Below are 24,104 nucleotides of genomic sequence, written 5' to 3'. Positions count from 1 at the left end.
CTTCCCCAGCAGTCCCTGGAGGAGAGGCGGCAAGGCAGCCGCCCCGGCTGCCCCAGTTCAAAACTTGGACATCAGAAGGGAAGGCACTCAGGTCCCCAGAACTTACTAACTTGTGCTCACAGAAGTGCCTCGCTCCAATTGGAGTTCCCCTGACCACTTCAATAAAACATGACTGTATCGATATAATCCTCTATACATTAAAATGAGGTTGTCACAGATTGTCATTAAGACCTCAGTAAAACAATGAAGACATTATTGGGCACCCCCCCTCCGGCAAGGTATTAGGGGAATAAAGCAATCTACACCACACGGGTCCTATTGAGATTAATGAAAAAATTATGCAAAAAAAATCTCAATTTCCTTTTCCCGTGACGGGCTTTGCATACACGCAGTCAGTCCTGCCTGGCACCTGATGATTTATTAAACTAATCTGTGGCGATCACCACCGATGTTCTCGACTCAATCTTGTCCTGGCTCATTTTCTAAGTAATTGTTTCTCATTAGTTCTGATAATGTTTTAATAGTGTTACCCATAATTTAGCCCCCAAGAATTAATAACAAGGGGGTGATATGGTGGAGCAGTGATGAGCTACACAAAATATAAACAGGTATGGTTTTTAATTAATCTGATTAGCTGCAAGGTCCTCTTCCTGTGCTCAGCTCCCAGCTCAGGAGCTGGGCAGACCTCACTGCCCACATCAGGAGTGCCTGAAAGGAGGTGTCGCTACCCATCCTCAGCTGCCTGCCCCTCCCCAGTGACACCTTTGCTCAACCTTGGCACCAGAGAAGTGGGGGGAGGAGGAAGAGTGACAATATGTTCCGTGTCTCCTTATCCTTCAGTTTGTCAGTCAGGGAAAAGAGGCAGGAAGGGGCTTGGGTTGTGACTCAACTCTCTTCTGAGGCCCTCATTAGAGTCTTTGCTCAGAGAGTGGAACCTTGGTTCCAGTATTTGGCTCTGGCCAGTCCCAGTGTCATGATTCTACTGTAAGCGGGATCACTGGGTTGAGTAAGATCACGCTGGGGAGACTTAAACAACAAGGGGGTTTGTTTGAACAGAACTTGGGACAAGGGTCTGGTGAGCAGGCCACCAATGGTGAGGACCTAGGAAGCTACGGGCCTGTTGCTAATGGGGTAGGAGTTCCAGCCAGGCCCTGCTCTTAGTCCCAAGCCAAGACCAGGCTTCAGGGCTGCTGTTTCTGAGCTCCTGTTGCCTTCTGCCAGGCAGGTGGGACTCCCTGGGAGGCAGCCAGAGCTTCCCACAAGGCCTGACCTGAGGAGGCCCACCTGTGTGGATGTGGAGGCCACCTGCATGGCGGCGTGAAGACCAGAATGTGTGCCCTTGTGTCCCCTCACAGCCAAGGGCTTTACCTGGACCAGTGCTTCTTTTGTGTGTGTGTGTGTGTGTGTGTGTGTGTGTGAGAGAGAGAGAGAGAGAGAGACAGAGAGAGAGAGAGAGAGAGAGAGAGAGAGAGAGAGAGAGAGAGAGAGGGGTTGACTTTTGAGCAGTCTTCCCACCGGTGTTCTGAGCAGACACTGGGTGTGGACAGCCATGCTCCGTCTCCACTGTGACACTGTGGTCCATGATTCCTGGCTGGAGCTGCCGGGCCTGGGGTGCTCCTGGGGAACTGCTGCCCTTGGCCCATTGCTGTGGTCCTGATGTGCAGCTCAGCGGGCGGCCCATCACCTCTGAAGGTGGCCACATGCCATCTTCTTCCTTCCTGCCCACTGAGGGAGGAAGGGTGATGGGTCCTGACGAAGGGCTTGGGTGGCTGCTTGGGGCAGGGGAGATGTACTGCCCAAAGCATGTGGCCCCGCCTGATGTCCCATGTCCACCTAAGATCTGGCTCCTCGGGACCCCTGTTTGGGAATACTGATGTCCCAAGAATATGTTTTCCCAGAGCCATGTCGCCTGGGTTTGGTCCTCCCAAGAGCCAGTTGGAATAGGGTCCTGCCCCTCCTGCCCTGCGCTGGGCGGTGGGGTCCCATGGCAGTGGTGGGGGTTCCCACTCGGCTTGGGTGTAATGGCGCCTCTGCTTGTAACTAAACTTCACCTCTACTCACCTCTTGGGCTTCCTGTAGGAATGGGAAGAGGTGGGGAGAGCAGCCCCATGGTTGGGGCACATGCTAGGGGCCACGGAGAGAATCAGCCACGAGGGCATAGGAGGAGGTGAAAAATGAAACTGAAAAACAACTGTTTTCTATTTACAAATTTAAATAAACAGAACAGCCTTCCCTGCGGAGCTCGTCTAAGAGCAGCAGCGTCGCTGCTGTGTAGGTCATGAAAAGGTTGGTGTAGAGTTTAAAACTTCCCATTCTGTTAATTTCTTAAAGAACAGTCGTCCAGAGTCTCGACACAAAAGCTCATGATTTAATGAGGAACAGAAACAAAATCTCTGATTGTTGGTGTTTCAAACTTCATTGGCGTCCTCTGGGCACGCACACGTTGATCCTCCGCAGCTTCAATACCCTTTAGCCTTCAATATAAGAGTACGTGCTGAATAGGGAACAATGGCTGGTTGTTATGTTTATTTACCCTTACTACAAGCTGGGTTAACCTCTTCAAAACAGCTTTACTAAGCCCGTTAACCACACCACCCATATGACCTGGAGCAGCATCTCTAATGTGATGCAAATCTTGCAGGGGGCCATAGGCACCAGCCCCGTGGCTTTGTGTCTTCCGAGAGGCTACAAGTTTATGGCTGAGGGAGTCCTGTCCTGGCCATACATTTACAGAGGGGAAATGGCCTCAATGGCGAACAGTTAAACGGGAGAATAAAGGGGAGAATGGATGGTCTTGTGTTTCTGCACATTTATTTTTTAATTGCCGGCAACGGTTGACCCAAAGCATCCAACGCCCAGGACGGGAGCTGTACTGGGAGCAGTTCAGGGTGTGGAGGTTGCATTTGGGGGATGGAGGTTAAAGAAATCAGTTTGAAAGTATTTTTAGAAGGTATCTTACAAGCCAATATAACACTTAATAATGTTTTATCAGATTACCAGTGAAATAGACAGGAACTCTTAATTTTGTTCTTATTCTTTAAAAACCTGGCCCTTCTTAAAATTATTTGTGATGCCGGCTGTAGAGATGAACAACGTGGGAAACCTTTCCCAACATGAGAAGAGTGCAGGCATATGTGCATTTGGGAAAGATCTGTTTCATGAAAGACCTAATTTCCTCTCACTGCCCATCCTTCCCGTGATTTTCTCTCCCTGTGAAATCATAAACCCATATTCGTCATACATTGATAAACAACAATACAATCATAAATTTGGACTCCAAAGGAAGAAAGTCCATTTTTAGAGGCATAGCTGGCCAGTAAGACAACAACGGGAAAAATCGTGATTAACGTGAACTGCAGACCAAGGAAGGTCCAAACCTGGCATGCTTAATGAGGTGCCCTGAGTGGTACGGTGTGTCTTTAAGAAACCCACTGTATATGTTCAGCCCACCTGATGAGAGCTGCATTGAACAGATCATTTTTCCTTGATGGATGTGGCAAGCGTGACAATGTTCTGGGCCTGCTTCAGTAATGGCATGTCGATCATACTCCCTTGGAAAGTAAAGGCTCCCTGGAAAACAGAGAATACAAACTTCCTAAAAGAATGCTCGGAAATTATAGGCTTTCTTTCTGCGCACACTTGTACAAGAACATTTTCGATTCCACCTGAATTACACTGACTTTCCTGCCCAACTTTTGAGAAAGCCAAAGTAAATTGCAGGGGAAAGATTTCTTTCTTTCCTCCTGAAAGGGGGGGGGGGACCTTTAGCATTTTAATGGAGAGGAAAAACATACCAGACACAAAGCATGGGAAACTGCTCATTTAACTCTTGAAATCAAGCAGGAAACAACCGTGGAAGGAAAATTTAAATACTTCTTTATATAGCCTGTGAAATATTGCATAGGACTTTAAAAGCTCTATTGATTAGTGTTTCTAAAAAATGATATGATTGAGGGGTGTCGTAAAATGTATGGTGATGACGAAATACAGGATAGCAATGTCCTGAGTACCAAGAGATGAGTCTGTTGGGACACACTTGCAGAACAGTAGGATGACAGGGACGTGAGTCTGTGACAAAGAAATCTCAGGCCTGCTGAATGTTGAGACTGGAAGGCATCTCTGAGATTCCCTGGTATGTGCTCATTTTGCAGGTTTTTTATTGTTCAAGCCTTCTACAAATCCTTGCTCGGTGTTTCATGTGACCTAGGCCCTGTTCTGTGTTGGGAAGGTAGAGCCCAGAGTCATCGAGGGATCCTTCAAGGTGATATGTGACTAGGAAAGTCAGAGCTGTGCCCAGCGCTTGGGTCTCAAGAGTTCCAAACCTTCTCAGAAAAAGAAAAATCAAACAGACAGAGGTGGCGTGTCCAGAACCCACAGTTAATGTCTGGTTGTTTATGTATTTTTAATCATTTCTTTTTGCTACTTGCAATTATAGCCCTTTATGAACTCTTCTTCCTCCTACCTGCTGGCAAGGGTGCTGGTGTGCGTGGAGCAGGTGGTCTTCCCGGACTGGACGTGGGCTGCAGCAACCCTAATCTTTGTTGTTGGTGGTTCATTTGGAGATAGTGCAGCCCATTCTGGAGTTTGCAAGTACAAGTACCACTTATCAGCCAATGCTGTCCTTAACCAGGGCTTCTTGCATGGTGTGCTCAAATCCCACCATGAGGTCACTCAGGGTTCCACATGCATGGGATGGAGGTTAAAAAAGAGAGAAAGAAGGAAAGGAATGTGCAGGGAATCCTTAGCAATGATTTCAGAATTTATCATTCAATCCAGAGATTTAAGAACCTACTAGAATTGGAATTTCTGCCTTCTCATCTCCAGAACAGTGAACCACAGTCCTGTGTGGCCTAAAATTCTGGAAGTCACTTTGTGACCCTCTTGCTTTTCCTATTTATACCCCCAGGTTGGCCTTTGCATCATTCTGTTCAGCCTGGAGCTAATTCGGGTCATCTCTCTGACCATGATGAATTTATGCATTTGGTCTGAGGAGTTCTGTAGGTTACATTCCATGGAAACCAGGGCATGAGTGACATGCTGTTTTACAAGGCAATCCTCTACTTTTCTTATTGGAGTAAATGAGGAAGACCAAAGGCCTCTTCGTTATCCGCCCACCAAGTGGATTATGGCCCTATAAAGCGGCACATCTGTCCTTCGAAGGCTTAAATAATAGGCTGGAGAGAGAAAATTAGCATAGATGCACATGAAATCCAAAACGATGTGCAGAGAATCAAAATGATGCCTTTGGGTTTATGCCATGTTGCCCGGAACTGCTTTGCGGTCCACATGCACATCAAAGATGAAAAATGCTTCCTGTAGCTTTTCAAGACAGGGAGATCATTTCTTTCTTCTGTGGTGGCAGATTCTGCTTGATTTGCTTTACTAAGATGGAAAACAAAATTGAGCATTTTTGTTCTATGTTTCCTTCATTTGTGCAAATTGGGGATTTTAATGTTAAGAATTAGATTGCCTACTATGAATATTTTTGTGCGTTCACATATCAACCTATAATCTGTTTTTTAATATATGTATCTACATGGGAAATATAAATTGTCTGTTGGTCAGAATTTGGAAAAATTAGTTTTTCAAAAAGCTACTTGGATTTTTTTCGGAGGGGTTGAAATATTCCTTTTTTTTTGGGGGGGGGTACCAGGATTGAACTCAGGGACACTCAACCACTGAGCCCCAGCCCCAGCCCTATTTTGTATTTTATTTAGCGGCAGGGACTCACTCAGTTGCTTAGTGCCTTGCTTTTGCTGAGGCTGGCTTTGAACTTGCCATCCTCCTGCCTCAGCCTCCCCAGTCACTGAGATTACAGGCATGCACCATGGTACCCGGCTGAAATATTCCTTAATAAAGAATTTAGAGAAGTTTCAATTTCACAGCCTGTTAAAATGCAGATTCCAGGGCCCACTCCCACACGGTTTGAAGAAGTCTGGAGTTGGCCAGGAATCCTGATGTTGTCATGCCCATTTACACTTGAGAACCTGTGTTTTCACTGGTTTGCTAGCACCTTGGCCACTGCTGGTGACAGGATAGGCACAGAAATAACAGTATCTTCCTCAGACCCTGGCGTCCTCCATGGGAGACCCCTCCTGAGCCGGAAGTGATGGGGATGGTGAGATGAGGTCAGCGATCCCGCTGTGGGCTCTTCACATCTCTTGCATTTCTGGTATTTAGTACTAGACTTTCTTTCTCCCTCTAGAGTAGGAGTCATTTGCTAAGAGCCACAAATTGATCTAATTCTCTTTAAATTTTGTTGCCGCGGGGATGGAACGCCTCAGGCTTGCTAGACACCTCTGCCCCAACTGATCCACCCCCACCCCCACTCCCAACTCAATTTGTTTTTAGACACCTTCTTTGGGCATTTGGGGTGCATTCTCTGGCACGTTCCAACGATGACGTTGCTGCTGTGACTCGCCCAGAGAGGGATCTCTGTGGCATTCATGGCTCTTGAGCGCAGTTGCTAGATGCTCTCCTTCTAGGGACACCCTCTTCCCAGGCAGTGTTCAGTCCGTTGCTCAGTGACAGTTCCCTGTGAATTCCTAATGCCTTCAGTCACTTTGCTCATCTGGATCTCCCTTGGGATCCTGGTTGTGCAGTCACTGGCTGCAGTCGCTCAGCCCAGCCTGACCTGCTGGAGGTGGCCCTTCTTTGCCAGTAGTCAGCTGCTACTCGATCCTCACGAAGGCAGGGATGGCAGTCCTCAAGGATGCTCAGCATCACGGCATGCTCCCTTCTTTCCTGTGTCGCAACCTTTCACACTGTGGAGTCCTTGGACAAGCCCTCATGAGGCCTTGGTTCCATTGCTATTGGATTGTGATTTGGGGGGTGCACTGGGCATCAACATCAAACCCAGGGTGCTACTGCGCTATATCCTGGGCCACTTATTTTTGAGACAAGTTCTCACTAGATTGTTGAGGCTGGTCTTGAACTTGTGATCCTCCTGCCTCAGCCTCCTGAGTCACTGAGATTACAGGTGTGCACCACCACACCAGGCATGATTTTCATTTTAAGGATGGGTTTGGGTGCCAGGCTTCTAAAGCTCAGTAGGAAGGCTGTTGGCTCCTGGGCTGGCCAACAGAGGTCTCATTGGTAGAAAGCTGAGATGTTTCCTTATGGCGTGTGTGTGTGTGTGTGTGTGTGTGTGTGTGTGTGTGTGTGTGTGGTGTGTTGCACTTCCCTAATTGGAATCAGGTGGTTATCTTTCTAAAGCAGATCAGATGGGATCATCCATTTGCTTAAGCCCTGTCTCAGTTCATTTTGGATTTATGGAATCATGAGCAGGGACCCCTAGTCCAGCCCTACTCTTTTCTCAGCCTTGCATCCTGCCAGTCTTTTAGGGCCCTGACCCCTCCCCACAAGACACACACCCCTGATGCCACCTCTGGGAAGGTGTCCAGGCTCCCTTGGTAGAGGCCACCTCTCCTTCCTTTCCTTGCAGCCTCTGGTGTGGCCCGTCGTACCCTCCTGTAATGGCTCACTCTGCTGGGGGCCCTCGAGGTCAGGGCCAGGGCTCATGTGTCTCTGATGGCCCAAATACAGCACCCAGGACATGCCAAGTGCATAGGAGATGCCCCATAAAGCTGGACTGACAAAGGTGAAGAGGAAGGAAGAGGGAGCCAGGGGAGCAACTTGAACTTGATGGAACATGGAGACTCGGTTCCATGGGGGGTGATTTGGGTCATTTCTCTTTAGTTTTGGACCTTAGGAAGGGACTGTGGTTGTCTGGTCAAAGCTTTGCTGCAGCATGACTCTGCAGGGTCCCCATGGCACCCTGACACACGCAGTAAAGTTCTAACCCAGTGGTCCCAGGGACCTGGGGATCTGCCACCCACCTGGTCAAGTTCTGCAGGACCTGGGACCTATTCTGTGATCCTCAGCCCATGTGCCACCCCCACGTATTTGGAGCCTACTGTGTGCCTGGCATGGCTGGGCACTGGGCTGCTAGAGCAGGGACCAGGGCAGATGGGGTCCTGACCTCGTGGGGCCTCCAGCCTGATGGGGGAAAGACAGTGAGCAAACATTTCTAGAACTGACTGTGTCCCTGCAAATGCTCCAGGAGGAAGGCACAGGGAGCTATGGGCATTTGCAGGGGGTGGGGCTGACCTGGTCAAATGGCCCTTCCTTTGGGAAGCCATGTTTAAGCTGAGATGTGAAGGGTGAGTAGCAGCCTCTCAGGGGAAAGGGGGCAGAGGCAGGAAGGAAGAGATCCGGCCACATGGAGGTTACGAGTGGAGCTTGGCCCTCTTGTGGGGCCCACGCCAGGGGACTGAAGGGAGAGTGACTGAGAGTGTGGATCCACCCCTGGTCCCCATGAGCCTTCTATTTCCTTTCTTATTACTCTCCCCTTATCTGCAAGTGTCTTTCTGTGCCCTTGATCTTTCCTGAGTCTAGTGACATTCACTGGACAGTTGGCTAGCACTTGTTGAGCCTCCAGTAGGGCACAGTGACTGACCTCAAAAACTGTGATGTCAGGTTGGGCTTGGACTTAGTTTCAGTGAGAATGTCACATTGGTGGTACTTAAGGGCTTAGGAGCCACCAAGAGAAGGTGCTACCCAAATGGGGGCAGTTTGGCCAGGGAAGGGCTTTGAGGAAGACGTACTTCTAAACCTCCCAAGGTTTAGAGGCCAGGGATGGGCAGGGGAGCAGCTCAGGGGGAGGGCACCTCCGTAGCACACGAGGCCCTGGGTTCAGTCCCTGGCACTGCAAAAAAAGAAAAAAATCAGGGGCACCCAGTGAAGGTCTGGAGAGGGGCCTGGGATCCTGGCACTGCCCAGAGAGAAGTGGTGTGGGGTCGACTTTTCTCTTCAGGGGCCCCGTGCCTATGGCCACCAGTGACTCCCTGAACAAGACAAACGAAAAAAGCACAGGACAGAGGCTGGCGTTTTCTGTGGCTGAAGAGGTCGCCTAGGGCCTGGGGAAAGGGGACCTAAGTAGCCTAAATTAAAGTGATTCGGAAGAGACAACATTGTACAATTTTGGTTCTGCTACTCGTTAGCTGGAAATCTCCCCCACGACCAAGCACAGAGAGACTCAGTCTCTTGTCAGAACACAGGGGGCCACTCAAGGCTGGCACTGCCCTGGACCCTCAGGGGAGGACATAGAGGCAATATTTTCTTTTTTTTTTTTTAAATTGTAGATGGACACAATACCTTTATTTAATTTATTTATTTTTATGTGGTGCTAAGGATGGAGCCCAGTGCTTCACACATGCAAGGCAAGTGCTCTGCCGCTGAGCCACAGCCCCAGCCCATACATAACATTTTCAAAGACACTGTCTTCCTTGCAGTGGGGAAGGCATGATTATTTCAATTTTGTAGATGCAACAACTTGGGTCCAATATCAGTTAACCTTTTTAAGGAACTTACTAAAAAAAGCTAAAGCTGTACCTCAGATCTCAGTGTCTGCCCATGTTATGGGTGAAAACAGTAGTGCCTCAAATGAATGCATAAAAAAAAATTTAAAGGTTTACTATGTATCTATTTTATGTACTATATATTTTCAATTTTTATTTTGATGTAATTTGTAAAAAAATACCTGGCATATCTATACTATTATTCAAGAGATATTACTAGGATAAGGCTAAAAAATATGTATAAGAAAGGGCCAGGTAAGAAAATGAGAAAATGCAATTTTAACAATAAATTTGGAGAGAACCAAAATATAACAACTTTCACTTATAGTTTCCAGTTAAAACCTCTTCTTTCTATAATTATTATGGTATCAGAAATACCAAAATTCAACAATACAATATGTGGGTGATATTTGAAGTCTTGAGACCATTTGCTAAAAGGATTAAAAGAGGGAGCATTTGACATTTGCTTCCAAATATCAGTAACCCTTTGTTTTATGGGTACAAATCTTTAAAACTGTCATTCAAAATGGTAAAAGAATATTATGGAAGACTTGGGAAACATAACATGTTTTTCTTTTTTTTTAACACTTCAAATTGCAGTGATAATTTGATAGATATTTTAATAATATTTTGAATTAAAATTCAGCAGCCATTTACTCCTATTGCCAGATAATTTACAGATGCTAATGTATCTCTACGTGAAATTTCTAAAAGTTCAGCTGAAGTCATTCAGCATGGACGACAATTCATATTGTGCTAATCTGTCTTTAGCACTATCGCTGGAATTCAGACAGACGACGTCCCCTGGCCTTTGATGGGAAGCCCTTTAAATGACTGTCAGAATGTAACAGGTGGAATATCTGAAGGGGTGGCTTTGCCCCTGCCTGGGGACTGCTCAGAACTGTCTGGCTGGAGCACTATCCTGAGCGCCCTGGGAAGGCCCTCAGCCTGCCTCAGAGCAGGGCTCGGAGCAGGTGTGGGGAGTGGGGATCCTGCACCCTGGGCAGCAGGATTTATTTTCCAAGTTAAAGCCTGGAGAAGCCACCCTGGACCCTTCCGTTCCTTCCCAGACTTTCCCCTCTAGCTCTCCGGCTTTCAAAACCCAGAGCACAATCATTAATGGGAACGGAACAGAGGTCTTCCTGTGGCCCTGTGCAGCTCCACCTGCCAGGTCAGCACTGTCCTGAGAGGACGCTGGGGACCATCTATCCCATCTAGCTGCCCTAGGACTCCCTGCTAAACTAAAATAGGACCCACCCGGGGGTGTGCAGAAAGGCTCAGAAAGATACACAGATGGAAGGGACTTGCTTTTCTGGGTTCTTCCCTTGAGGTCACTTGAGGTAGAAGGTTAGGAATATGGGCTTTGGGCTCAGCCACACCTGAACTTGAATCAGTATGTCTAGTTCTGCTGTGTGCCCCAGGCTCAGTTTCTGCATCTGTGAAATGGGAATGATACTTCCTTGTGGTGTTGTCGTGAGGATTAAAGACAATAATGCATGTGGTGGCTCGTCACATAACAGTCTCTCAGCAGATGGGACCTGTTACTGCAACACCAGCACCACTGCTGCCACCACAGCTGGGACAGGTCACCATGACCACTGTTGCCACAACCAATCCCAGTACTCAGACCCCTACTCTGACTACTATCACCACTACTAGGACCACTGTTGCTCCTGGCATTGCTACTGTCACTGCTAGCCAAAGGCCACTGCATTCCATCTGTCTCAGCCAGTGAGAAGCAGGATGCGTGCATCACAGCAGGGTGTGACGACCTCAGAGGCGCTTTAGAGCTTCAAGACTTTGAAGACCCCAGTGTTGCTGGAAACAGGATGAGGAGGTGCAGGTGCATGCCCCAAGCCCCCTGAACGCCCCCAGCAGCGACAAAGCACACCCTTAGCTGACTTTAAGAACTACACTCAGGAGCGCTATCTTTTTGTCAGAGCATCAGCTACTAAACAAACAGATTTAAAGGAATTTAGAAACTCAGATGTCCAGCTAGGGAAGTTCCTCATCAAATGTAGATAACCTGACACCAGCAGCCTGTTTTACACCAGAGGAGGCCCCCAAACAGCACAGAGCTCTTCAGCAGAGGACAGGTAGGAAAAGGAAGAGGTGTCACAAAGAGGACTGGCCAGACGTGCTTGTTAAAAACAGGGAGGACATTCCAGAATGTGGAAATGGGGTGGATGTAAGATGAACAGGCAGCACGGACATTTTGCTTTATAGAAAGGAAGCATAGAATTATTTAGCTCTAGTTCTGTAGAGAAAGTAGAAAAATTCACAAAGTCAGAGGAGAAAGAAGTAGAAGGTCTGGAAAATGGATTTGATAGGTGCAAAGCAGGACGACTGAGGCAACTGAACCGGAGGAGAGCTGGGGTGAATGCCTGGTTCATTTATCTTAATATGTGACCAGTACCCAGTCATCCACAGATGGAGGGTCTCAGTGGACCAGAGCCATCCTTATTTTACAAACTTTTAGAGGAGACTAAGGGTGCCTTCTGTTTCAAAAACACACAGTCTTTGAAATATAGAACAAGATTGACCTTAGAAAGTATTCAGGTAGAACGATCAGACAGAAATAGATATCTTTATGTTAAATGTCTTTTGATAAAGACAGCTGGAAAAACCAAGCCAAGTGTGTCACATGTAAAGTGAAAACAACTAGATTTATAAGATAAATGTGCCAGGAAATTAGACTTTGTGCTTAATTTTCTCAGGCTTTTCCACTGGCTCTACTGAGGTATGATTTGTATATCATAAAAGTCACCCCTTGTAAATATATAATTCATTGATGTTTTTCTTTTTCTTTTTTTCTTTCTTTTTTTTGTAGTAATTACACAGAGTTCTGCAACTATCACCTCCATCTCAGATTGTGTGTGTGTGTGTGTGTGTGTGTGTGTGTGTGTGAGCGTGCATACGTGATGCTAGAGACTAGACCCAGGGTCTCATACATGCCAGGCAAGCTCTCTGCCACTGAATTACATCCCCAGCCCTCAGATTTCTTTTTCTAATCTTTTATTTTTTTTCTTTCAGATTTCTTTTTGAAACTAAGAATTTAAAAATTGTTTAATTTTTCCTATTTTTAAATAGTAAGATAAATGTGCAGTAGTCCAAATATTCAAATTTTTTTATTTGATTAAAAATATTTTATGTCAAATTTAAGCTGCTGTTTCCTATGAGAAAGACAATGAGTACCATTCTACAGCAGTGTGCAGCACAAACCAATAATGCTGAACTTCTAAGCTTTTCTTTGGAAAGTTGCTATAAATAAGTGGACATGAGCTAGAAGATACTTTACAAGATTTACTAAAATACGGATGCATTTTTAAAAATATTTTTTATTAGTTGTTGACGGACCTTTATTTTATTTACTTATATGTGGTGCTGAGAATCAAACCCAGTGCCTCACACATGCTAGGCAAGCCCTCCACCACTGAGCCACAACCCCAGTCCCAAATACTGAGGCATTTTTATAAGTACAACAGATGAACAATAACTGACAAACTAATTGATGAAAAACATTCTTCCATTTCTCTAGAAGGCAGCAAAAGGACAGCATCATATATACTGTTTAAAATGCCTGCAATCACTTTTTATCACTGTCAGAAATTTGAGAAGCATTTAGTTCACTAGTATTTACTAAATGTGTTTGTGCCCCTACTTCTGTCCTAGACGCTGCAGGAAGGTATGTGATAAAACAGAAATTTATTTTCTTGGGTAGTGTGGGAAATCGCCCCACTTTTTTCCCATTGAGGGCCACTACCTTCAAGGGGAAGAAGATAGAAAATTCTAGAAATGCTTAATTTACATTTTTAATAAAATAAAATTCCATTTACTTGTTTTTAATATAGAAATAAGAACACAATTCTTTAATAAATATAACAAAAAGTTAAAAGGATGCTCTAAACTTCTGTTGTAATCAGTTAAAGAAGAGAAGGCAAGAGATGATGGTGGGTGTGGAGATGGTGTGGTGGGAAAGAAAGAGGTCTAAAGAAAAATGAGAAACAAAGAGTTCAGGGAAAGAGAAGAGGGAGGAACAAGGAAGACATACTCGAAAAAGGGCTCCAAGCTGGGCAAGGTGGTGCCCGCCTGTAATCCTAGTGCCCTGGAGGCTGAGGCAGAAGGCCAACAGCCTCAGCAACTTAGTGAGGCCCTAAGCAACTGTCTCAAGATAAAAAAATAAAAGGGCTGGGATGTGGCTCAGTGGTGGAGCACTCCTGTTCAATTCTCAGTACCAGGGAAAAAAAAACCCCCAACCAACCAGCCAACCAAACAGAAAACCAAATCTACACGGAGAGCCTAAAAGGCAGGAGCACAGTGAGGAGGGAAACAGAGCAAGGTGGAGGAGGAGGAGGACGCCCGCTGCCCTTACGTGCATGTGACCTACAGACACGGAAAGCCAGGGCACCCGTGCAGCGCAGCAGAGCTGAGGGCAGGACTCTGGGTGTGTGTCCCCAAGTGAGATGGAACTGAGCTCTGTGGCCTCATCTGCCCAAGGTTCTCCAGCCTCGCTCTGGCTCTACCTTGGGAGGTAGAACCAGTGACAACGGATAGCAGGGAACAGGGTGAATGGGACCAGGGCCTGGGCTGGCTGGGTGGACAGAGGGGGGCAGGCTGAGAAGGAGCAGCAGTGAGGGAGCCCAGGGGCGGGCACACGGGCACTCGGCTCCTTCCCTCACCACACACACACACACCCCTGAACCACCCAGATCCACAGCTTGACTGTGACAGAAAACTTCTAAGCCTCCACCTATTTGAGTCGTTAGCACAGGTATTCACTGTAACCCAACTGAAGCCACATGATGCTAATTATGTTCATATCCTTATTTACAAATTGAATAGTTGAATTATCACCCTGATTTCTTGTCATGGCCCTATCGCCTAGTCCTGAGTGATGCTGGGCAACTTCTGAACCCTTCTTGTGTTCCAGTCATAAGTTGAAAGGACCTGACTAGAAGATTTCTGAGACTTTATACAGCTAAAAGAATGACTTTTGTTTGTTTGTTTATTTGTTTTGGTACCAGGATGGTACCCAGTGGTGCTTGAGTCCAGAGTCACATCCCTAGCCCTTTCTGTTGTTGAGACAGTGTCTCACTGAGTTGCTCAGGGCCTCACTAACTTGCGGAGGCGGGCTTTGAACCTGCGATCTTCCTGCTTCAGCCTCCCCAAACTGCTGTGGTTACTATAGGCATGAGCTGCTGTGCCCAACTAGAATGACGTTTTTTTAAAAAAAATCCAAAATTGAGGAGTAAAATTCCTGGAAAAGATAAACAGAAAACATATCCTAAAGAATATGTTATAAATTAAGGTTGAAACAAACAGTTTAAAAAGTTATCACATTTCACCTGCATAAAAAAAAAAAAAAAATCTCTTATCCTCTAACATTGCGCCATTTGCCACTAAAAACAGGAGGCTATGTGGGAAGGAGGCTATGCTGAGTGCCAGAACTTCACGGCCTCCCGTTAAATGTTGAAAAAGTTCCGATGTGTGTGAATGGAACCAGTCACAAAGTCGTCACTGGCAGACTCAGCCTTTCTAAGATCTGGACTTTTGAAAGTCAAAATTATGGCACATAGTTCTGAAAACATTAAATGAACATGGACATAAAAGGAAACAAGCAATTACTAAGAATCACAAAAGTCGATTTCTGTCCCTTCATCTTTCATTTTCACCAGAAATCACTCGGTTCTGATTTGAGTGTCCCTGCCCACAAATAAAGGGGGAAAGGCTGTGGGTGGTGGGGGCGGTGGGCACGGGAGGGCACGCTGCCGTCTATTAGTGGAATCAACCCTTTCAGTTGACAAAGACAACAACCAAATCTTTAGATGGTTTATTTGATCTGCGTGAAAGGGTGGCAGTGGGACTTCTGGCACTCGAATCAGCGGAAACAATATTTTTGGCTCGAGAGACTTCTCCTGAGTTCTCAGGGAGCCTTGGAGAAGGCCATCTGGGCCGAGCATATTTCTTTTGTAAAGCCTCGCGTTTGGGAACGTAGGCGAAAGGTGTGCGAGCCGTAATCCAATGTCCATGAAAAGAACTGGTTTATGATATCGGGAGGGGGGATTTATTACTGTTTGTAATTTTCTAGATGAAGAGACTTACATGAGGAAAAGACTTTTACTTTCTGTTTTCTTTCTTTATTAAGAGATGAGTTCCTAATTTATACTCCAGCATAGGATGTGCTTATTCATGTTAACTCATTAATCTGCACTATTGTTCTCTCATAATCGAAGTTAGAAGGCTTCCATTATGTGACATTTACACTTGTTACATCAGGTAGTGACCTTGTTTTTGACCTTTGTAATTGCTATTTGAACGTAGATTTTTAAAGATGAACACTTCCCCTTTTCTGGTCTTTAGCGTGTTTATGAAGCTATAATGAATGAAAGATGTTGAAGAGTTAAGCAAAATCCTGCCAAACCCAAATAAAGCACTTACAGCAACGACATGAATAAAACACTCCCTTGAAAAACTGAAAATAAAGCAAAGCCACATTTGTAGCCAGATACAGCACAAGTATGAATAGCCTAGCAAAGTAACCTTTAAAAATCTATCTATCGGGGCTGAGGATATAGCTCAGTTGGTAGAGTACTGTCTCGCAAGCACAGGGCCCTGGGTTCAAAAAAAAAAAAAATCTATCTATCTGTGTGTGTATATCTATGTCCATATCTACTTTTTTTTTTTTTTGCTATTCATTCACACTTTTCTCTTAGAATCTCCATTTTAAAAAGAAATGTGAATTCTTATATTAAGATTTCCTGTAACAGGAGATCATTTTTCAAAAGTAACTTGACAGTTTCCATTAACTGTCATTTTTGCCTAATAAGAAGTTAGGAATAAGGAAAGAATAAATCTTAATATCTTAATATAGAAATAAAAAAACATAGTATCAAACATACTTGAATTTTAATAAGTTAGGAATAAGGAAAGAATAAATCTTAATATCTTAATATAGAAATAAAAAAACATAGTATCAAACATACTTGAATATATAGATACTTTATTAATATTTGTATTTTTCTATATAAATTCTACTTTTTATTTATCAATATTAACTAATGATTTCCTTGAGAAGTTTTCATTTTCATTGTCCAATTTTCATATTATATAAAATTCCTAGTTGATAAAAAAGAACTGCTATAATCCTATTTCTTTAGTAAGTGAATACTAAATTCAGTTCTGAAGGGAGAATTTTCAAATATTGTTGAAATTACATTATGGAAAAATAACATAAAAAATGGAATCAATTTTTTAAGAAAATCCTTTATAAACTTAAAGCAAATCACATAGATGTTTATTGTGGCTAAATTATTTTACCAAATAGTTTGAAGCTAAAATAATTATGACATATAGATTTTATCTCAAAATGCATTTTTTTTCTGGAAAAAGAATTAGTTTGATTAATATATTTAAAAAAATTTTTTTAGTTGTAGGCGGACACATACTTTTATCTTATTTATTTTTATGTGGTGCTGAGGATCGAACCCAGTGCCTCACACATGTGAGGCGCATTTTGCCACTGAGCCCCATAGTTTGACTAATATTGTAGAGGAATATCTCACAACTGATGTCAGTTAAATTAAAAATCTTAATTTCTGGAAATTAAGATGGGGGCTAGACTATGTAGAATGTTCAAACTTTTTCTGAACCATTTTAGTAAGAGAAGATAGCCTGGAGTCCCCAGTATCAATCTGTTACCCCCATTCTTACTCACAGGGAGCCTTGTGCCAAGCAAGACTCTTTAGCCCAAAAAATATTTTTGAGTTTTTAAATAACACAGTTCCAAGTATCAGTCTCTGACAGTACTAGATTAAATGATCTGATTATCATTACTTTTTGAACATAAAATGTTTTTCAAATGACATTACACTGAACTTCTAATTAAAATAAAATTCTATGATATCAAAGATTTATCTGCTTGCCCCCTAAGTATTCCTGTGAAATTTCGAAAGGTTAGTAAGAAAAAGCAGGACTTTTATTTTTGACAAATAATAATGATAATGATTATTATTTTTACTGCAGAAAACACAAGTGACCCAGTATTAGCTGTGAGCTCCAGCTATGCCTTGGGTATTTAGAAATATAATTTAAGATGGGAGCAGGAAGAAGTGGGCTACAGTGAAAATTACACTCTTGCCTTCTTGGGTCCTTTCTACCTAAAAACACTACTCGAATGAGATTTTCACCAGAGAGGAAAAGGACTCTTAGGAGTTTGAGTGTCTTACTGGGACAAGGGCCATCAGTTTCCCATCTTTGAGAGTCATCTGTGCTTTGGACAAAGTATCCGAGGGTTCACGTTGCCATCAGCGACTCACATTTGAAATAGAACAGATTAGATATTTGTTGGAGGCGATATCTCCACAACTGAGCGACCTATTTATGTGAAATCTTTGCAAACAGAACCCACACTATTTAAACCCCAAGAACCTCTCAAGACCCAGAGTCACCTACCTGCAGTCCCAATTTTTTTGACCAGCAAGTTTACAGGCAAAGTGAAAGAAACATGCTAACTGGATAAAATAGCCATGTGTCCCTACTGGAAGCCCCATTACACCAGTCATTGAAACCTTGCTGGACAAAGCACCAGGAGAATTTGCTGTAAGAAACAAGCCTCAGCGAATGGGGCAGGGAAGAAATGACCTAATGGTTGGTCTGTCCTCTCCAATTTCTGCAGTACTGTGTTAAGAAAAGCCGTCCTGCCGCACTGTTGTGAAAGCCCATGCCCCAACAGAGACATCTCTTATTTAAAAAACAAAACAGCTCAGAATTTATATTTAAGTTGCCATCATCAAAAGGCATGACAACTGGGGGACAATTTCCCCTGGCAGCATTTTCAATGTACAATGGGAAAGGGTGATTTTCTTCACTGAAGAACTTAAATGCCAAGAAAAGAATGGTTCTGATTTGACCCTTGTTTGCTGGCTGGTGAAATTTAGGGTGGCCCCTTCCACAGCCCAGTTGCTCACAAGGCCAAGTGGACTCCAACATGAAACCTAGTTGGGATGGTTCACTGAGGCAGTGTCAGCCCACGCTGCCAGTCTGCTGCCTGCCTCCAAGCAGCACACGCCGTGCTGCCTCAGTTTACTACTTCAGGAGAAAGGGTTTATCCGTGCACACTGTAGCTGGCATAAGGTCCAGAGCAGAGGGAGAGGGGTATATGTGTGTGTGTGTGTATGTGTGTAGGCAGGTATGTGAGAGAGAAAATGCATGGAGTTGTTTGCATATACGAATGAAACAGTCCATGGCTCTTCTCTCTGGGTAAATATCTATGTTTATTTGTGAAGGATCTTGCTTTGGGCTAAGATATAGAAATGGACATAAAATACAATGTCAATTTTAAAATATTTTTCTGTGAAATGCATTGTCTTTTTGCTGGTTATTGTCAATGTGAAATGAAAGGAAACTATTTATCATGAAATTGATGTATGTCCAAATTGACTGTATTCAATGTGACATATTCTGACTTCTGCCTTTGGATTTTTAAAAAAATTTTAATTTAATTTTATTTTTTTGTGGTGCTGAGGCTTGAACCCAGAGCCTTGCACATACTAGGTAGGCAAGCACTCTATCACTAAGGTACATCCTCAGCCCTGCCTTTGGATATTAAGTGTGAGTTTGTGCAAAGATGAACCTGTGGTGTGTGTGTGTGTATAAGTGTGAGCACGCATGCATGGTCAAGGGTGAAGTCAGAAATCCACAGGGAATGACCTATTTAATATTGTTACCCACTTTTGCAAGTCCTGGGATTTTTCAGGTGTTCCTTTTACCAGTGAAAGTGTAAGGGAGACTTCTCACGTGAATGTCACAGGTTCAACACCGAAAGCCAGTTTTTTCTTCTTTATTTATTTTGCAATAGCAAATGTTTAACATTTCGAACTTCAATAATTTTTTAATATTCTTTCTCTCCTAAGTAATTTTTCATCAAAGACACTAAAACTTCATTCCTTATGGAAGTCAGAAGGCTGAGTTTTAGAGATTACCTCTAGGATAGATTTATAAATGCAACTTTCCTTCCTAGCCTCTTAAAAAGAGGCAAACGGTATTATTGCAAATAACCTTTAAGATAATTAACTGACAATGCTGCAACTAGCATAAAATCTTCCTTCAGGCGACACCTAATTTAAGTGTTACTGGCACAAAGTGGAGACAGATTGTGCATCACCATTGCAATATTTACATAGCAGAAACCCACAGAGCAGGAAACGCGAGACTCAATGATGCACTAAATTAGGAACAACCGTACTCCAGTGTTAATTTGCTTTCTATTCTATCCAAATCTCAGGTCCAGAAATTGGTACAAACACATATACAACCTCCCACTCTTAAATGACTAAACCGGGGGAGATTTTTGTACTCCCCCCCCCAAATTAAAATAACTTGAAATTTATTTCTTTTCTCCACAAGAACCATTTGGTCAAACTGTGTTTATTTCATTACAACTTGCTCTCACTTTGATCTAAAATTATTTTCATATGAATGCTGCATTGAAATCAACAGAGGAAAAACTAAACAGACTTCTATTTTCTCTAAGGCTGCCAATATATTTTATGAAAAGAATAAAAGGAGAGACCTGAGAGCCAGTTGGTAAGATATTTAGGGACGAGGAAGGGCAAATCTACCTTTAGCAACACTCTCACTACTGAATCCTGTTTCTGTTCCAGCCTTCACCACCATCCCCAGTACAATGTGTTTCCTTAAAACCATTCAAACAATACTTCTTTCTTTCTTTTTTTCTCATTCTTCCCCATGGTATTTTCAACACCAGTTTCACCCAAGGCATTAGAAAAACATTTACCTTTCCTAACTGCTGATGTGCTTTAAAGGCAGCGATCAGTTCTTCAGCCCACTGGATTTTTCCTGGGGAAGGGGTAAACTGCTCCTGGACCACGGCAATTTGGTTAGGGTGGATCACCTGCTTACCTACGAGGAGATGAATAACATCGGAAGCTCAACAGACAAATGTTCCAACAAAATGTTTCCACCACAAGAGGTTCCTGAATGCTTCATAGACTGGATGCTAAATAACTAATTTAGAACTTTTACTGAAGGAAAAAAAAAAAAAAAAAAAAAACCTGCAATCAGGCAGGCTTTTCCAGAATCCCACATAAGAACAAACACAACAATGGAAGTAATTGTGCTCCGGGTCCTATAGAAATGCCACCTCGGTGCAGATAATCTCTCATTTTTACTTACAGGTGGACTGAGGCAGCTCGTGAATAACTGCTTTGCCTGGCACTTTAAACGATAATGTCTCCAAATTAGAGTCCTAATTTTGAATTAAAGTAGAATGAAATTACATAGAAATTCCCTCGAATTTTAGAAATTATCTTTTACTTATTTTGTAGGATTATACCACTTCCATGATTTCTTGTAGAAGTGGTATATGGGTTTTCATAAAGCTTACAGAGCAAAGATTACAACTATATTACTATCTAATACTGTCTTACATTGACATGTTTAATTTTCTTTCTCTAGGATGAACATGTGTCATTTCTAACCCTTAGTAGAAAATTGGATTTCAATGAAAATAGTATATTCAGTACAGCAAAATAGAAGGCAGCTTTGAGCACTGTAGACTCTAGACTATTCTATTTAAATCTTTTAGAAAAGAAAAATTTCAGAAAACTTCTCTATCCAAAAAAAAAAAAATCCATATTTTCCCCTTTTTGCTTATGGAATGGAAATTGGCTACTTTCCCCTTAAAGCACCTTTCATACCCCCAAAAGAAACCCTACCTCTGTAGAAATGTCTTCAAAGGTACTTAGAACTCTTTTTGAAATTTAAGGATTTTAATAAAAACATAAATACAAATATAATATGAGTCAAAGGATTCTATGAAATAGTGTTGTCATTAAAAAATAAATTAAAAATCAGGAAGTGTGGAGTCTAATCAGATGATTAATAAAATGCAATTTAATGTTATATAACGATGAGATTATATTATATTACATGATAAAGTTATAGACACAATATGCCTCCTTAAAAGTGAATGTACATTTAATGGTCATTTACTCTGGTTACTCTGCTCAGTCTATTTGTTAGCATAATAATTTGCTTTGCTTTTGAATAGTTGTTTTATTAATGTTTTGCCAGTACAGATTATACCCTGGATGTTTTATAAAATGCCAAATTTCTGTTAGTGTTGTCATTTGTTGAACAGAAAAAGGAACAATGTAAAAAATATATATTTTTAGTGTTTCATGAAAAGAGGTTTAAGTGGACAGATAAAACAATAGTTTTCTTTATCACAGCATAATTAAAACAGCCTCACCTTGCTATTTCATTCTTATCTGTTTTATACTATAAAATAAATAGTATAAAAAAATAATAAAAATATAAAAAATACTATAAACATTAAACACATGTAAATAAAGATGCTTTAAATTATTTGAACAATAATTTCTAGAAATATAACATGAATGATAAACGAAACATCTTTTCAATAGTAGGTGTTGAAATTATATTTAAGTAATCTAATTGCTGTTGTAATATTATTAATAAAAGATGTCAGTTCTGTGGTTATTTCCTACTAATTGTTAGCCCTGAATTTCATAATTTATAGACATAATTTACATTGATGTGTAAAAAACTAGATTTCATGGCAACTTCTGAGTCAGGCACTATGATTTGAGAAGCAAGCATAAACTACTTAAAATATTGTGAAATTACTGATGGCACTCAAGTACCTGTATTTTGATAATGAGGATAATTTTAAGATGCATGTGAGATTTTAGAAATCCATGTACATTCACATGTGAAGTTCTCTGTTGCATGGTACATATTCCAACAACTGTCTAACAGGCTTTAATGTGAGAACAAGGCAAATATTTTATCCAGAAGAGTTGTTATTGGCAAGTTACTGAGAGGGTACAAAATTGGACGACATTAAAATTTATGACCATGAAATCCTTTTTACAGTACCACTTGATATATCTTGCTTTAAATCAATACCTGTCAAGTCTTTTAGGTAACTGTATGATGGTGTCATTTTTGTCTTCTACAAAAGACTGCAAAAAAGAGGAAAACCTATAGTGCTTCATATTTATAATCTTTCTTCTCAGCATGTAGTACTGGAGTAACTGCAGTGACCAAGTCAGTTAGTAAAGCTTTATTCTAATATTTTTATTTGGGTGTCTTTTTATTTAAAAAAACCCTAATGTTAACAGCTATTATACAGCCAATGTATTAATTTAAAATCTATCCAAATAGATTGTGACCCCATGAAACAACACCACAGAAAACAAACTATAGCCCAGTATTTAGTATATGACTAACTTTAAAAAATGACTTCATTAACATATGTGTGTGTGCAGGTACCTGTGTACGTGTTGCACATATTCACGGACATAATTCTTACAGCCCAGACTCAGTCTTCCTTCTCAGTGTTATGGATAACAGTGTTTCCATATGACTTTAAGCCTTTCGTCCACCTGCTTCAGATGGGTATTTCAGAAGGTGGGCACAACACTTCCTCTTTCTCCCTCCCTGCCTCTCCTCCCTTCTTGGGCAAGGCCCAAGGTGTGGCAATTAAATGCCAAACAATTCGTGCTAACAGATCATGGGATCATGAGAAGTCTAAAGTACTTAGTAGAAGCTTTTTTTTTCTTTTTTTTTAAAATTACTTCAAATCATCTCATGCTTTTAATTACCATTTATTAGTATGTAGAAATATAATCGGGCAACAAAGACCTTCTCTCTCTGAAAATTGCAAAATGGCCATGGCGTGTGCCCCCCCCTCCCCCGCCCCCAGTCTGCTGCCTCGGTCATTGGAATAGCGGTGGGCACTGTGCCCTTGGTTCCTCCCTGTTCTCCCGCCTCCGTTTCTCTGTCTCGCTGTGATTTACTACTCCCCGTCGTGGAGAAACAACAGTGCCAGGTTCATAAGTTCCTCGTGCTGAGTTGGGCACCGTCTAGAAATTTAAGCCTGATTTGAAGTGGTCTGTCTTCTGCGACTGAATTGGGAACCAATTTAATTTAGCCCTGCATCCTGGAGGACCTCTGGAGCTCCCTTAGGAGCTCTGGGGCAAACATGACCCCAGAGGAAGCTAAGGAAACCCAGGATGCAAGGAGGGCTGCTGACAGAGACCAGGGCTCGCTCTCTTTTCAATGAATTAGTTCCCATTTCAGAGCCACATCTGGCTGCCTGGCAGCCGATGCCACACATCCACGGCCAACAACATTGGGTCTATTAGATAGATTGCATGGAGCTTTTCTCCAACTTCTGCATTTGGGCTACATCCTAACCAGTCACTGAAAAGAGGCAGGACCGAGCACAGCCCCGTGGACATGGCACAGGGACGCCCCTCTTTCTCAATCACTAGGAAATGTAGGGAAGATTCATGAATAATAGCTCACATAATTGAGAAACGTTTCTCTATAAGGGATCATATTTTTTAATTAAAAAACTGGGGGCTCATGTTTATTTTAGTTCTTTACGGTAAAAACACAAAACGTCAGAGCTTATTTAATTCTAACGTAACTATACTATGGCTTTGTAAGTCTTTCAATTTTACTTCAGGTTAAATCATCATCTATTAAGACATCTTTTATATTTAAGGGCACTTTCAGAAGCGTTTCAGTAGCCCCTAACATAATACATATAATTCCAAAATGCTTGTCTCTTTTCCTTATTATTCAGGTACGTTTCTAGTATTAACATTCGTAGAACTTGCAGTATGAGAACAAATAAGAATAAAAGAATGTATCATGTTTTCCCCTTGGTTGCCTGTGTGTGTGTGTGTGTGT

General features: G+C 42.5%; 1 protein-coding gene across 15 annotated transcripts in view; it reads right to left on the bottom strand.

The window, feature by feature from the left end:
* Positions 1–24,104, bottom strand: part of Clybl (citramalyl-CoA lyase) — a 249,039-nt gene that overhangs the window by 17,539 nt on the left and 207,396 nt on the right. For 4 of the 15 annotated variants that reach the window (XM_040281673.2, XM_040281677.2, XM_040281675.2 and 1 more), the window contains 3 exons: positions 20,155–20,279; positions 4,463–4,577; positions 3,451–3,570 (listed from right to left, as the gene is read on the bottom strand). In XM_040281673.2, coding sequence (XP_040137607.2) covers positions 3,451–3,570; positions 4,463–4,577; positions 20,155–20,279 — 360 coding nt within the window. Of the gene's footprint in view, positions 1–2,346; positions 2,495–3,450; positions 3,571–4,462; positions 4,578–20,154; positions 20,280–24,104 lie in introns of those variants that run through there. The other 11 variants (XM_021729814.3, XM_021729816.3, XM_021729798.3 and 8 more) reach the window with 9 other exon arrangements.

Source organism: Ictidomys tridecemlineatus, chromosome 6 (assembly GCF_052094955.1).
Source record: "Ictidomys tridecemlineatus isolate mIctTri1 chromosome 6, mIctTri1.hap1, whole genome shotgun sequence".
In the NCBI taxonomy this organism is placed as follows: domain Eukaryota; kingdom Metazoa; phylum Chordata; class Mammalia; order Rodentia; family Sciuridae; genus Ictidomys; species Ictidomys tridecemlineatus.
This window is presented reverse-complemented; position numbering and strand designations above follow the sequence as displayed.